General features: G+C 38.4%; 2 protein-coding genes across 4 annotated transcripts in view; one reads left to right on the forward strand and one right to left on the reverse strand.

The window, feature by feature from the left end:
* Window positions 1-4,083: 4,083 nt before the first annotated feature.
* On the reverse strand, window positions 4,084-4,494 carry LOC124775248 (protein CutA homolog). The gene has a single exon (XM_047250086.1). The coding sequence runs from the start codon at window positions 4,492-4,494 to the stop codon at window positions 4,084-4,086; it is 411 nt and encodes a 136-aa protein (XP_047106042.1).
* Window positions 4,495-4,594: 100 nt separating this feature from the next.
* The window catches only part of LOC124777032 (nonsense-mediated mRNA decay factor SMG8), a 96,776-nt gene continuing 85,461 nt past the window's right edge, over window positions 4,595-15,909 (forward strand). For all 3 annotated transcript variants that reach the window (XM_047252291.1, XM_047252293.1, XM_047252292.1), the window contains exons 1-2: window positions 4,595-4,856; window positions 12,476-12,638. In XM_047252291.1, the coding sequence (XP_047108247.1) occupies window positions 4,813-4,856; window positions 12,476-12,638 (207 nt within the window). In that variant the 5' untranslated portion in view covers window positions 4,595-4,812. The remainder of the gene's footprint in view (window positions 4,857-12,475; window positions 12,639-15,909) is intronic.

The raw sequence follows: 15,909 nt of genomic DNA on the forward strand, positions 1-15,909 counted from the left end.
CTTTCTCATAATAGGCCCTAGAGCTGCTTCAGTTTGGTGGATTACTTGCTTCTATATTTTTCTGTATTCTTTGCAATGCATTACAATTCTAACATAAGAGGTGTTCCCAGATAGTAGGTACAGTGTCCCTTTTTGTCCCACATTACTTCTTTATTACTTGTGTAATCCACAGTTTATTTTTTGATTTCTGTGTGATTTGAGTTACCTTTAGCGGAAAACAATTTTCAAAAGTGGAGGTAACTTTATTAATGAATGCTTTGTATTTTCCATTTGAGTCAGAAGTATTGTAAACATCTATCCAGTTCATGTCTTTGAGCTTTTTTTTTTCTGACTTTTTAAATTTTTGACTTATTTATTACTCTCCTGTACTCAGATTTAGGGTCGACAGAAGCGTCCGATCCCACGCGTCGGCTTTGACCCGTGACGTAAGGGTGTTGTCGTGTGTGACGTCATGACGGCACTGAGTTTGGTTTGAGTGTGGCTGTCTCCAGTTCTGTTTTATCTTATTTTATTTACTTTTCTGATCTGTTCGTTCTATCTCGTGAGATTTTTTTTTTTTTTTTAAATTTAAAAACACTTATTACTTATTTTAATTATCTATTTCCTCCAATTTCTGTTTTAGTTTATTATATTTATCTTTCTGATCTGTTCGTTCTATCCCGTGAGACTTTTTTTTAAAAAAAGACAAAAAACACTAATCAGCTACTGAAGCTTCTTTATCTTTTATGGGTTGCAGGGGTTACGACCCCTGGGGAGGTGGGTGGGTATTCATGCATGGCTGTCTTCACTTACACGTTGTAGCTACGCAAGGCGTCTAAATTTGTTTATATTTAGTTTGCCCCCCACCCAAAACACCCCATTTCCCGCGCTTGTCCCGTTAGTGTCATTAGGCTTCTTGTGGAAAGTGTGTGTGTTTGTTTTTGTTTCCGCCATATTTGTGACGTCATGGGTTAAGGCAGACGGGCGGGATCGGACGCTTCCGTATTTCCCAGATTTAATATTTTCTTCAGCGTGGCAAGTTTCAACATTTTACACGAGATGCTGCATGTCATGATCAGATTGCCCGTTTTCTATTGGTTTTGTGATATGACTTTTTCCGTAGATCTGTCTACAAACATATTATCAATAGCAGTCTCAGAGCATTTACATATCTTAGTAGCAAAGTTCACAGTAGGAACTAAATTGAATGATTGTGTTACTGACTGCAATAATTGTTCACTGACAGAGCTTTTCAATACATCCACGTTAAAATCACCAACAACCACTATTTCCTTGTCTTTTACCATTAGGCTAAATGGGACAGCAGAGCTTCCAGATTTTTTATGAAGCAGTTAAAATTTCCTGAAGGTGATCTGTATATACCTACTATTATAAAGAACCTTCTTATGAAAGACTACTTCTGTTGCACAAGCTTCTAAGTGCTGCTCTGAGAAAAATTTATTAATACCAATATTATTTAAATCAAAACAGTTTCTGACAAATGTGACAACTCCTCCTTTCTCCATATTTTCTCTACCGACGTAAGAATCTAACTTGAATGCTGTAACATTTAACATATCTATACCCAGTGGTCACATGATGTTCAGAGAGGTGGATTATATCAACTGGTTTGCTCAACTCTTAATTCTTCAACACAAATAAGCAACTTTTAAGCTTACCCCATAGTCCTCTGTAATTCTCATGCAATAATGATACTGATTTTGTGCACTGGCTGAATTACAACTGGATGAACCTAATGTTCCTGCCAATTCTTGCGTTTCTCTACTTTCAGTCAAAGGCTGTTTGCATGAATAGTGTGCATTAAAATTTGCTTTTCTGGCTGCCTGTTTTATCAATGTGAATGTCATTTTCAGCCCGTCTCTGAACATCTTTTGTTTCTGCCCTCCATACTCTTAAAAAAAAAAAGTCACAATTGTGACAGTGCCCCCCCCCCCCCCCCCCCCAAAGTTATTTGCTATTAGCCCAGACAGTTTTCCCTTTCCTTTCCTGTTGAGGTAAAGGTCATGCCTAGTATAGTCCCACCTGCTGATAGAGTCAACAGGAACCACACTGATATGAGACCCCATATCTGAGCCAAGCAGCCGTTCCACCTCTAAATAAACTCTCCTAATAGAATAGTTTAAATGAGTCCGGCCATGGCACCTAAGAACAGACACAAGTCCAAGTCTCGTAGTTGAAGCTATCTTTACCAGGTCACTCTCAATTGAATAATTGGGATTCCTATCGATGCTGTTGCCCATCCCTCTGACTATTACCACAGTGTCTTCCTTTGCGAAGTCTTTACACAGTGAACCTACATTCTCTATCACCAGACCCAGGCATTCACTAGGTTTAAAAAAAATTTGTGACCTGGTAACCTGACCCTAGTTCATCCTGCAATAGTTGGCCAACACCTCTACCATGTGAACTACACAAACAAAACTGCCTTCTTCTCCACAGCATTTTCTGACTTCATACTTCTCAAACACTTTTTGGAAGTTTGTTGTGTCCTGTCTACTCCTACACCTATTTGTGGCTCATCAGTTTCCAACAGTGACAACATATCAAACGTGTTTTCCACATTCACAACCACACTGTCCGTGAACATCCTATTCCTATTTCTTCTTTGACCTGTTGTCACTTCCCACCTCTCTTTTCCCTTCTCCCCCCTTCACCTTCCCAGATATTGTTTTGCTTTATCTAGTTCTGCCTGAAGGGCAGCAATCTTCTCCTCCTGTTCCACTATCTTCCTATCTCTACAAAATCCTACACAACCAGTGAGCCTTGTTTATTTCCCCAATGCCCAGGTCACTACAGTCACCCACATGAAAGAAACTGCAACAACCTTCAAACCACACCCCAAAACTATCAATCCTACGGCAAGTCATACACTTCTCACTCGTGGCGAACAACTTTTAGCTTTAGTCTAAGTTAAAACAAGAATAACTTCCTAGACTACTAAATTAATATATCAAATTTCTTAGAAAGTTTAGGCCCAAAGTTCGGATACTAATTCAGAACTTCTGGAGAAACAAAAACGATTTAACCTGTATTGTTTACGTGACGAAACAAAAGTAAACAAAGAACTGAGCCTACACTATATAAACTTTTCACTCATTTCGGAAATTTTTGTTTCGGCTATTTACTAGAGAACCAAATGGATAGTGTATAAGAATACACTAACAACATAAACTTTGCTTTATTAAAACAATAACGTAACAAAGTATATCACAACGTAAACAAATCCTAATCCAAAATTCCCGCCTGTGAAATGTGAAACCTTCAATTGATAGCTTACAATAGGTATCAATTTACTTAATTATATTGTAACTTTGCCTAATTGTCATTACTCAATTAAACATTTATCTTTACGAGAGCTGTGAATGTGCACGACTCGTCAACTAAAGATGAGTCGTGTGATATCTGCATTTTATTTCCCCATAACATTATCTTACTTTTGGGAGGTGAGATTTTAAAAAGTTTCCGTTAACTTGTTAACAATGAGGTCGACACCACCCCTAGGTGATCAGCACCCATGGTAAATAACCTTTGTTATGTGTCACTATTTTGTTAAAAATCTGACAATTCTCATCATCAGTGGGAAGGTCCACTCGAACCTTAGAATTTGTTTCCTTTGTATACACATGCAGAATTTTCAACCCATTCTTTAAATGTCTTACAATAACAATTAGCGCTTTCATTTGTGTCTGTTAATCCGATGACAGGTCTTTATGTGGAGGGTGACTACTACATGACAGTATACACTCAAATAATGTCTCACAGGTTTAAAATGGTGTCAAACACAATTACGAACCTACAACAGTGATGGCAATACTCGAGTTTAGCAGTCTAAACATTAACCATTCATGAGGTCACTTATTAAATATATTTCACTTTCAGCAAACGTAGCTACAATAGTTATTAATAAGAATATGCAAAACACTATAAGGAATACAAGAAAATGTGACTTGTTCTGTACTGTAACAACGAATCAAGAATTGGTTACAATATGAAATGCAACAACACTTCCCACTGTTTCAGTAGATCAACACAACTGCCAGAACGAGGAAGAATACCAATGATTTAGGTGACATGACATTACATTTATTTTTCGGTCACAGTGTCATTTATCCAGTCCAAGTAGGGAGCGTTACCCTTTTCAATGGGTAACGCTATTACTTCACACACGTCATACGGATGGTTCTCCTTAACGAAGCTTGTTAGGTCTTCCACTCTTGATGTTTTCGTTTTGATCATCATTAATACTTCACTGTCTTCATTCACTTTACCCTCCCATAAGTACACAGAGGTTATTTTAGGAATAATGTTCACACATGCTGCCATTCTTTTGTTGACAAGTCCGTGAGCCAGTTTCTTCGCTACCTCTTCATTTGGTGTTGTAACAAAAACGGCAGAATATGCACTAGAAGCGTTCGTTCCAGCCATACCTCTAATTCCCGGCAAAAATAACACAACACTCACAACACCAAACAACTCTTTCGATCTCGACCACATCTCTGAACTCTGATATACAGTACCTTTGCCTAGTATAAGATCCTTGAAACTTCAAAGTCTTTCACTATCAACAAGGCAAAGATGTGTGTGTATACTGTATGTTTATGTTTACATGTGTAGCAGAAGCGTGTGGCATAGCAAGACAATTGTCTAAAAGTTTGCAAGTGTTACGTTATTCTGTAAAAAAGCATATGTATAAGTGAAGACGTTGCACAACATTGATTTCCATTATGAATCGTTCTAATTCGTACTGATAAGTTTAGACAGGGTTTAGAAGAAACAAATAGGTTCTGTGTAACGAACATTAAGCTGTGAAAAATGGGGACTGCAAAGTTTTATTTACCATATACGCCCCCTGAAGAGTAAGTACAGGACTCCGAATTTATTTCATAACATATTGAAACAAATTTCGTTCTAAACAAGTTACCAGACATGACATTTTATGTTCCTGTTTAAATACAATGGTTTTGAAGAATTGAGCTAGTTATGCCAAAATGATGTAGAGTAAAGAAAATATAATGTTTATTGTTTGTGGACTATAAGCAAGAACATGTGTTATGTAGATATGATAACAGTGCTTAGGAATGGAAGTAGAAACGACGTAATCACCTTTGTGCGTATGCTTCAGTTAACAGATTTAAATTTGTAATGAATTAACGATTAACATTGTAATTTGTGATTACATTTTCGTTCAGACTTAGATTTAATACATTTTTGAATGAGATTCAAGACCTTAACTGTTCATTCAGCCGTTGTCATTTCAAAAACACCATAGCATAGCAACTGAATTAATCAGAGCGAAATTTGATATCAAACATGCAATGACAAGTGTGAACTGACCATTTTAACACTGCTTGATATCAGCAAGGTTTTTGATACTGTCGATTTTGATACACACTATGTGACCAAAAAGGTGCAGTTGCCCAGAAGGGAAAGCTGAAACGAAATAAAACTTCATGCGTGGTAAGGGTATACAATGTCACTTCAGTGATAACAACACTGAGTCAAATTTACAAACAGCTTGGCACTATGAGGCCTACCAATATGACTTTGAACCTGCTCTATCTTGTATGCAGGCACTGATTCGGTGCGGAAGAGTGTCATGCAGCCATTGTATCCTCTCGTGAGGCAACCAGGCCCACAACTGTTGTAAGTGGTTTTTGATGTCTTGGATGGGATGGAGTTGATGCCCGAGCTAGTCCCACTTCTGTTCTATCAAAGATAGATCTGGGAATCTTGCTGGCATGTGAGTACTACAACATCATGCAGACATTTCATAGAGACACATGCCATTTTTGGATGAGCAGTGTCCTGTTGAAAAATGGAACTACAGTAATTTCTTACGAGAAGTAATACATAGGGATGGAGGATGTCCGTGAAGTATCGTTCTGCCTTCAATGTTCCCCCCAATCACAACCAGCCATGATCAGAAGTCATATCAAATGGCTCCCCAAACTGTTACACCAGGAGTAACACCTCTGTGCCTCTCCAAACATTGAAAGAATGGGATCTTTTTCCAGGTCACCACCATAATCGCTGACGATGGTCATCCTGTGTAGTGTAGAGCTGCGACTCATACTAAATACAGTGTGATGCCATTCAACCACAGCTGTTTGTGATATAGTGTTTACATCAGTCTATGCTTAGGATATTAATTCTCTAGTCTGGCTGCCACTTGTCTCTGACCAATAGTGTGTGATTACACAGAATGTTGTAGGGAGGCATTATTTATTTTTGGATAGTAGACACAGATGTGAGGGTGTTACAATGTGCTTGGTGCACAATATGGCGATCCTCCCTTGTTGTGGTCAGATGTGTTCGATTGGGTCCTTGATGACTAATGTACAGTTATGGGGCCTGGTTGCACAGGAGAGGATACAATGGCTTTATGGCACTCTTCCCCACTGAATCTTCCAGGCCACAGGGAGTGCAAAGATATGTTCTCATGCAGTGCTACATTGGCCAGATCAAAATGCCTGACAAATCTGGGTATTGCAAGATTTGACTAGCTGACCGAATGGAGATTCACTATTGCGGCCTCTTTCAGTCTGTGTTAGGTGCTGAAAATGGTATCTCACATGAGGTCATGGCCTATGTGTGTCCGGGCAGTAATCACTCAACATCTGATGCTGCTCATGATCCTGATATATCTCACCAGATCTGATAACAGCACTAAACACAAACAACCATATGCATATGTCTTTTTTGTTTTGAGACGTCATTTTTTCTGCAGTCACACTTATACAAGTAATATAGGTTATGGACCATTATTTGTAACTGTACGAAAAGTGTATAAAGTACTAAATGTATGCATTTAGTATTTGGATGTTTGCTTTTAAAGTCCTGTGTCATATATTTACATTCATGACATGCACCAACACATTTTAAGTAATGACTAATGCAATATGGTGGCTTATTTTTGTGTGTGTGTGTGTGTGTGTGTGTGTGTGTGTGTGTGTGTGTGTGTGTGTGTGTGTGTGTTCCAGTATATAACATATATCACTCATAACACTAACACATTCTAATGGCTGTTCTACTTGTCACAGAGAATTGTAACTCTTATCCTGTACCTACCTGCTGATGGTGTGTACATGTACAAAATTAACATCGACAATCCAACCATATCTCTTGGGTACTTCTCCAATTCTTTTCAGTGTTTATGTATTATCTTATGAAAATGAAACAGCTTAATTTCTCAAACAGTCAATACTGTGTTTTGATGAGTCACTTGTAGGCTGGAGAAGTCATCATAGAAACATGTACTCTCTGGAGAGTCCTGGGGTGTAGACCCGGGTCTATTGCATTTCGTGCTGTATATCAATGATATTTCATCTGTGCTCCATTTTTGTAACTACCACTTATATACAAAACGATCCTGTTGGAGGAACATCTGCAACTGAGCATTATACAAGAGGTTGGAAATACTGCTACGATTGTAAAGTTCTTTTATTATCACATGACCGGTTTGGATTCTTATACGCCCCATCTTCAGGTGTCGTAACTTGGTGCTCTGACCCCTGAGCGCTGGGGTGGAGTCCGTGCCCTCTGCTCGTAGGTAGCACACTGCGCCTCCTACATGTCCACTGCTGCACTCTGGGGTCACAGCACCAAGTTATGGCCCCTGAAGATGGTCGTATAAGAGCCTGAAACTGGTTGTGTGATAATAAAAGAACATTACAACTATAGTGTATTTTTCAACGTCTGGTACCACTTATATGTTGGTGACATCCAGTTATGTCTAAATGCCAGCCCTAAAAAGTTGTTGCTGTTGCAACAAGTAGGAATCACAGTCTTTGTTTAATATCACAATCTGGACCATAAATTAAACCCTAAGAAGTCACAAATCATTCTCATATTGTGCCAAAACTTGATTAGTGGGCATTTTCATGAAACTGTTCCTCTGGTATGGTATTTAATTACCTTATCAAAAACTGTTAAAAGAGCTTAATGTAATCTTGGAGAATGTCTTAATAGGGAAGAATATACTTGCTGCGGCATGCAGGAAATCTCACTCCTGTATACACACAATCCAAAAATTTATAAAAATATTTGCACCCCCAAATTACATAAAATTTAGTCCAGTCTTAAGTTCTGCCAGATCTTAACTGATGTAACATAGTTCAACAAGACACAGTGAAAACTCCAGAAGACTCAAACCAGCTGCGAGTGCTTCTGTAAGATATGTGTACAACATTTGGTTGTTCGATCACATCAATCCTTTCTGTGATCAGCCAGGCTGGATGTGACTGGATGGATACTGTGATTTTCATGTGTTCCGTGTACTTAATTGGCTTCTTAATCACTGGCATCTTAAACACCTGTCATCGCATATCAAATACCCCTTATCATCTCATAACTGCAATACTAAATTGGATGTGTCCAACATCTTGGCTCAACATTTGCATAGCACTAAATATCTCTTGATCTACTTTTCCATTTCAGGTATACTACTGTGAAACAAACTACTCTTCTTAAGTGTTTTCCTACTTACTATTTTCCTGACACATTTCTATGTCTGTTTTCCTCCTTCATTCTCATCTGCTACTCTTAGCCTATTTTTTCTCGTTCTTCTTCTGAGTAGATAAGTTCTTGGTCACATTGCTTCCTTTCTTATTGCTACCACACCTATTTGTTAGGCAGTGTTACTCACATTTGGTAAGAACACAACATAGCTTAGTGAAATATTAGAAAGAGTGACATTTCTTAAATTTTATGTATTCATTATTATATATAATTGTATTGTAATTTTCTTCGTCTTCTTATTCTTGGATTAAGGCCTTCTAAGGACCATGTTTCAGTTTCCTTTGTTGTTCTTTCCTTTTCTTCCAGTATTCCTTCATTATGTCACTATGTTTCTTTTTGTTGTCTTCAAACCACTTTGTGCTAGTTTTCTTTTCCCTCTTGCCTTGGAATCCTTCCAGTTTTAAAAGTTTCCCCAAAAATCTCTCTTACCAAAATTTTTCTTTTGAGTTATTCCTTTCCAATCTTTTATAACCTCATAAATCCAGGTGGTTGTTCATTTCTTTTCTCTAAGATATTTTAAGATCTGCTTAGTCAGTTGATTATCATCCATTCTGTAAATATGTTCAAAAATAATAATTTTCTATTCGTTATTGTCTCTGGTTTTTTTCTATGTTCTGATACATTTCATCATTACTTCTTTATTTCCAAAATGTTGCAATTTTCTGCCATGATTTACATCATTTCGTTCCATTTGTTGGAACAAAGGGCTCTAACGAAGCATTGCTCATGGACTCAGGTTTGGTGCCATTGCCTTCACCTCTCACCACATTCTTCATGCTTCTGTTGCCTCTCTCTGCATTATCCTTCTCTACATTATCCTTGTCTTCCCCTTCTGTGATGGCCCTGAAGATTCCAATCAGGGCTTGTCTCTATATTGCTATCTGATTTTTGCGCTGGTTGTGCCAAAGCTCTTCATAGAATATTATTTTCAGCCAAAATACTCTCAGAATTTCTCATAATCCTGATTTGTAAAAGTCTGTATTTACTTAGTGACTTATTAGGTCACCTTCCAGGTTTCACACCCATACGGCAACACTGATTTTATGTTGCTGTTCAATTATTGGAAGTTTTGTTCACACAGAAATCTTGTTGCTTTTCCATAAGGAACGCACTTGGATGAAGGCCTTCTGTAGACATCCTCCTCTGCTCCTCCAGTATTAGTTTCAATATTTTGGATGTTTTCAGTTTTTCCTTCCAAATTATTATTATTATTATTATTATTATTAGAACTACAGAAGACAGATGTAATGCAGCACTCCATGAACTTGAAGGATGGTCACTAGCATCTCACAAAATCATTTACCTACTGCGGAAAGGGAATCTAGCAAGAAACCCTAAGCTAAAATTGAACATGTTATCTTCTTTGTTATTTTGGTCTCTTTTTTTCTGCAGGTGCAGATGTACATGTTGTGTATGTTAATTACCATGTTTACTGTGTTTAATTTTACAGTCTGTATAGGTTAATTATTATCTTTTCAACTGTTATGAAAGTCTTATTAAGACCAAATGTATTTTGCTTTATACTAAACCATCTTGTGTGGTCCAGCTTTTGTTGTTGTTTACATCATTCTTCTGGTTCGTCCACAAGTGTGTGTTGGGTTTTAGCACACAGCACTTTTACTGCATTAAATATATTTACGTTTCTGTGTTGAGAAGAACCACTATCATATCTCATTTCCAAAACACATGAAATGATCAGATGAAAGTGGTTCTTCTCAACACAGAAATGTAGATATATTTAGCGCAGTAAAGTGCTGTGTGCTGAAATCCTACAGAGAAATGTGGAAGAACCAGAAGAATGCAATAAATGACAAAAAAGCCAGACCACATAAGATGCTTTAAAATAAAGCTTAACATATTTGGATTTAATAAGACTTTTATTACATTTGAAAAGGTAACAATTAACCTATACAGATTGTAAAATTAAACATAGTAACTGTTAGAAGAAGTACAGTAACAAGATATCTATCGGTTTTCCTGGAAGGATGTCATAATTTTGCACATCATATAGGCAAAGTAAACAGAAAAGATACATACATGATGAACAAAATCTTAATCATCACAAATGGCAATTCCAACTTCCCTTGAAAATAATCAGAACATACTGTCAATCCATAGCATCAGTCATAGGATATGGCGTAAGCATTTGGGATCATAGTTTGCAGCTTCTGAAGCCAGCTTTATTAGTCAGAAGAGTTCAACAAGGAGTGCTACTAAGATTAGTGGACACCTACTGCACTACACTGAATAACGCATTGTTAGTAATTCTAGGATTATGCCCACTGGACTTGTAAATTAGGAAAAGCGGAGCACGTTGAGGGTTAAAGAAAGGCAATGAAATGGAAGTACAAATAATAATTGGAACTGTGACAAAATGAATAGGACTCTTTAGGCACAGGCAGGAGGACATATAAATTTCTTCCTAACATCAGGGAGAGATTGAAAATGACATTTCTTCAGCTGTTGAGTAAACTGATACATTACCTGTCTGGTCATGGTCTGTGTGCTACATGCCTGCAAAAAATTAATGATAGTTGCACCTGTGGCAGTGTAGGCACTCCAGAGCACATGTTGTTGGACTGAATGTTCTACGAAGATGCAGCAGGTAATAGCCATTAGGTGTTAAGGGTGCAGGATCACAAAGCAGTCAACCTATTGCATCTTGGACCATACTACAGCTGCAGTACCCAGGGAGGCCAAGAAAGACATCACAAGGCATACAACCACATGGTAGCATGATGCCATCCCAACTAGATGAGATACTCTTCAGATGGAGAGAATTGAGGTCAGTGACCACTGAGCAAAATGGTTTTTCAAGAATCTATTCTGTGTTGGTGCAAGTGACTGTGGAAGCGTGGATTCTAAGAGTTTACAGTGAATCATGGAATTGTGTGTAATGTAGAAATGCTGCTGACTTGCTGTGTCATGCCCAAGGAATACAGCAGACAATGCTGTTAGCCAGTGTGGTATGATGTTGGATCTAGTCTATGCCACAAATTCCTCTTCTCCCCAATTCTGTTCAGTACTTCCTCATTAGGTACGTGATCTACCCATATAATCTTCAGCATTCTTCTGTAGCACCACATTTTGAAAGCTTCTATTCTCTTCTTGTCTAAACTATTTATATCTATGTTTCACTTCCATACATGGCTATAATCCATACAAAATCTTTCAGAAAGGACTTCCTGACACTTAAATCTATACTTGCTGCTAACAAATTTCTCTTCTTTAGAAACACTTTTTTTGCCATTGCCATTCTACATTTTATATCCTCTGTACTTCGACCATCATCAGTTATTTTGCTCCCCAAATATCAAAATTCGTCTACTACTTTAAGTGTCTCATTTCCTAATCTAATTCCCTCAGCATCACCTGATTTAATGTGACCACATTCCATTATCCTTGTTTTGTTTTTGTTGATGTTCATCTTATATCCTTCTTTGAAGACACTGTACATTCTGTTCAACTGCTCTTCCAGGTCCTTTGCGTCTCCGACAGAATTACAATGTCATCATGAAACCTCAAAGATTTTATTTCTTCTCCCTCCTGACAGAACTCATCCTGATATAGCCCTACATGGTTGTCTTAAGTGTGTGTGTGTGTGTGTGTGTGTGTGTGTGTGTGTGTGTGTGTGTGTGTGTGTAAGAAAATGAAAATGATTGTGTGGCTTCATTACTTTAAGTTCCATTATCACTCATTCCTTATCAATGGCATCTCAGACTACCAGTCAGAAAGGGAATGATATTAATATGTCATTGTCGAGGTTGGGGATGCCATAAATAGTGATAGCACCATCTGGAGAAGATAAATCTACATCTGATAGAGATGAGCTGCCATATGACATACTGTACAACCAAGAGTTATGCGTGCATGTTTATATAGCACCTTATATTAGAAACTAAACATTTGACAGAAAAGACTGTTTCTTATTTACACCGATGCAATGTGTTTATTTCAGACAAATACTACTGAATGATAAGAAAGTTGCTGTAGTGTCATTTTTTGGTAAATCCCCAATCTCTGCTCGTGGCTGCAAAGCAGGTCTAATTGATGAGATATTAGGTAAACAAATTTTTCACAAGTCATTGCTTGAGGATCCTGATGTTGACAAGAATAATTTGGTAAGTGTTCACATGTAATGTTATAATGCTCATAATGTTATAATGCTTAAAATAAAAAGCAATAGTTATTCTCTTGAGATACAAGTGTTAGTGTGGTTATGACTCTTGTTATTGCTGTAATTACAAACATGTAAACCCAGAGAGTGATTTCAGGCATCATCACAGTATATTTTATGATCATCATGCAGACAGTTTGATATAGTTTTGTAGACCGCAGTGATTATATGATAATTTTCCTCCACAATATTTACCTGTTTTCCTAGCATAAAATATAATAGTAGTACTCCTGATCCCAATAGAGTATTGTTTCTGATCATGTACTAAATTTTGCCCTATAAATCACTCAGGTTCATCAAGCACAGTGAAATATTAAAAAGCCTTTAGTTTAAAGGTTGTAACTTCCACGTCATATAGTGTAGCCAACCTGTCGTGTCCATTGCTGTTGTGGCGGATGATAAAAATGGATTATGTCTTAACATACAAAAGAAATTTGAGATGAAAATGTAAGCACTCTAATTGGAGATAGGAACTAAGGGACGGTACACTATGTGCTGCAAATTGTTTTCAAATTTCTCAGAATATCGAGCTGCAGAAGTGGAATTCTTTTGGCAGGTTTCAATTCTGGTTATTCATTATGAAAAATACACTGGGGTATGGGATTAAAACAAAATTGGAACTGTCACAGTGGGGCTATTCAGAAAGTAGGGAACGTTTCCGTCTGACGCTGCTAGGCACACGCCCATCCTGTATATTTTGGTATGTGCGTGCTCGGCAGCCCAGTCGGCATCCATCCATGACAGCGGGAAAGTCTCTGCACGTCTGGTTTTTTCGATATTCGAATTTGAAATGTGCGCTGCAATCAAAAATCCTGCCAGTTGTGAGGTGCAGTCTGTGATACAGTTTCTGTTGGCAAAAAACCCAAAACCTATAGAAATTTATCACAAACTGTGTGAAGTGTATGGAAACAATGTAATGAGTGAATTTTCCATCCATAAATGGTGCATTTGGTTTAAAAATGGCTGAACCAATGTTCATGATGAAGAGAAGAGTGGACGCCCGAGCATTGTGACTGATGATCTTGTCGCTACAGCTGATGAAACGATTCGGGAAAAACATCGCTTCACAATAATGGATCTTTCTCTTTCTTTTCCACAAGTTTCATGGACTTTGTTGTTTGAAATTGTCACTGAAAAGCTAGGCTACCACACATTTTGTGCACAATGGGTGCCCAAAATGCTTACAGGGCACCATAAAGAACAATGAATGGGGGCAACGTTGCCATTTCTGGAGGCCTGCCACAAACATGGTGATTCATTACTGGATTGAATCATAACCGGTGACGAGACTTGGGTGAAACATGTCGATTGCAAGACAAAATTACAGTCCATGGTGTGGGGGCACACAAGTTCCCCTCAAAAACCAAGAAAATGTTTGCAAACCTTGTCATCAAGAAGTTGATAGCAACACTGTATTGGGATAGGCAAGGTGTGCTTCTTAATATATTATCTTGAACATGGAGCAACCATAAATTCTGCCCAGTACTGTCAAACTTTGCACAGCCTTAGAAGAGCAGTTCAAAATAAGTGCCAAGGAAAGTTGATGTCCAAAATTTTGTTTTTGCTCGACAATGCCCAACCTCACATGGCAAACCGCACTAAAGAACCCCTTAATTCATTCAAATGGGAAATTTTCCCTCATTAGCCCTACAGCCCCGATCTTGTACCAAGTGACTTCCACTTGTTTCCCAAGATGAAGAACTGGCTTGCAATGCAGCACTTTGATGATGACATGGAACTCCAGGTGGGCGTGACTCACTGGCTGAAATCTCAGGTGGCAGAATTTTATGACGAAGGTATTTCAAATCTTGTCCACCACTATGATAAGTGCCTCAATGTGTTTGGTGACTATGTGGAAAAGTAGTATGTCAACACACTTTCAGATGTATATAATAAAATGTATTTCTTGTACTTAGCTTTTTTTTATGCCAAAACGTTCCCTACTTTCTATGAATAGCCCTCATATTTGCCCCAGACTTCTTATCTAACCAATCACCTCTCCCCCCCCCCCCCCCCCTGCCTCTCTTCCCATATCCCAATGCATGCGTATTCCCATATCTCATCCATTCTGTCCTTTTTTCCCACATTTTTTTACATTTTTTTACATATTTGTTTGCACATATTTTTGCCTATTTTCATGTATTAGTGCATATTTCCTGTTCCTTCCTAACAATAAAAATTCCTCTGGATCCCACCCCTCCTTTCACAATGACCCTCACCTTTTCAGATTCTGTCAGTCCCTGCCTCTCACAAAGCTGGTACTGCAAAATCACATCTCCATGTCACAGGCATCCCAGAAACACCTCCGCTCCCACCACAAGATATTATTGCTACTGTGCAATACCTACTACATACGTCACATCTCTGAAATAGAATCCCTTGCTCTCCAGCACATGGAAGAGCATTCAAGACACCACCTCCAAAAGTTATCCAACCTGCTGACATCCCACTGTGGTCTCAGACCATTACTATCCAACCCCTCTCCTACCCCCAGTGTTCCTCATCGTCAATCCCTCATAACACCAAGACACTACCTGGCTGACTTTTTGATGTGCCACATCCTCCAAAACTTCCTACTAACACTCCACCGCATCCAGAGCTGAAACAATCCTGGAACACTGTTGTTAAGATTTCCACCTAAATCTTCTGCCCCACAGAATTTCAGTCCTATCCAAAGGCCTCACTTTCAGCCCTACACTCACATTTAACCATGTTTGACTTGTCAAACACCTACTCTCGTTCTCCTGATCCCTTCAGTGGAAACACTTCTTTGCCACCAATTATTTCATCCATTCCGCTAATTTCAAGTTGCCGCCCCTCGTACATCACTTGTCACTCAACAACATCTTTGCCTCTGTACTTCCGCCTTGACTGACATCTCTGCCCAAACTCTTTGCCTTTACATGTCGGCTTGTGTCTGTATATGTGCAGATAGATATGTGTATGTGTACACGAGTGTATACCTGTCCCTTTTTCCCCCTAATGTAAGTCTTTCCGCTCCCGGGATTGGAATGACTCCTTACCCTCTTTCTTAAAACCCACATCCTTTCGTCTTTCCCTCTCCTTCCCTCTTTCCTGATGAAGCAACTGTGGGTTGCGAAAGCTTGATATTTTTGTGTGTGTTTGTGTGTTTATTATTGTGTCTATCTACCAGTGCTTTCCAGTTTGGTAAGTCACAGCACCTTTTTTTAATATATTTTTCCCATGTGGAATGT

The sequence above is a fragment of the Schistocerca piceifrons genome, chromosome 2 (assembly GCF_021461385.2).
Source record: "Schistocerca piceifrons isolate TAMUIC-IGC-003096 chromosome 2, iqSchPice1.1, whole genome shotgun sequence".
Classification (NCBI taxonomy): domain Eukaryota; kingdom Metazoa; phylum Arthropoda; class Insecta; order Orthoptera; family Acrididae; genus Schistocerca; species Schistocerca piceifrons.

Coding starts and splice junctions, on each gene's coding strand:
- LOC124775248 (XM_047250086.1), bottom strand. CDS start 4,494: ATGTGGTCGAGATCGAAAGAGTTGTTTGGTGTTGTGAGTGTTGTGTTA.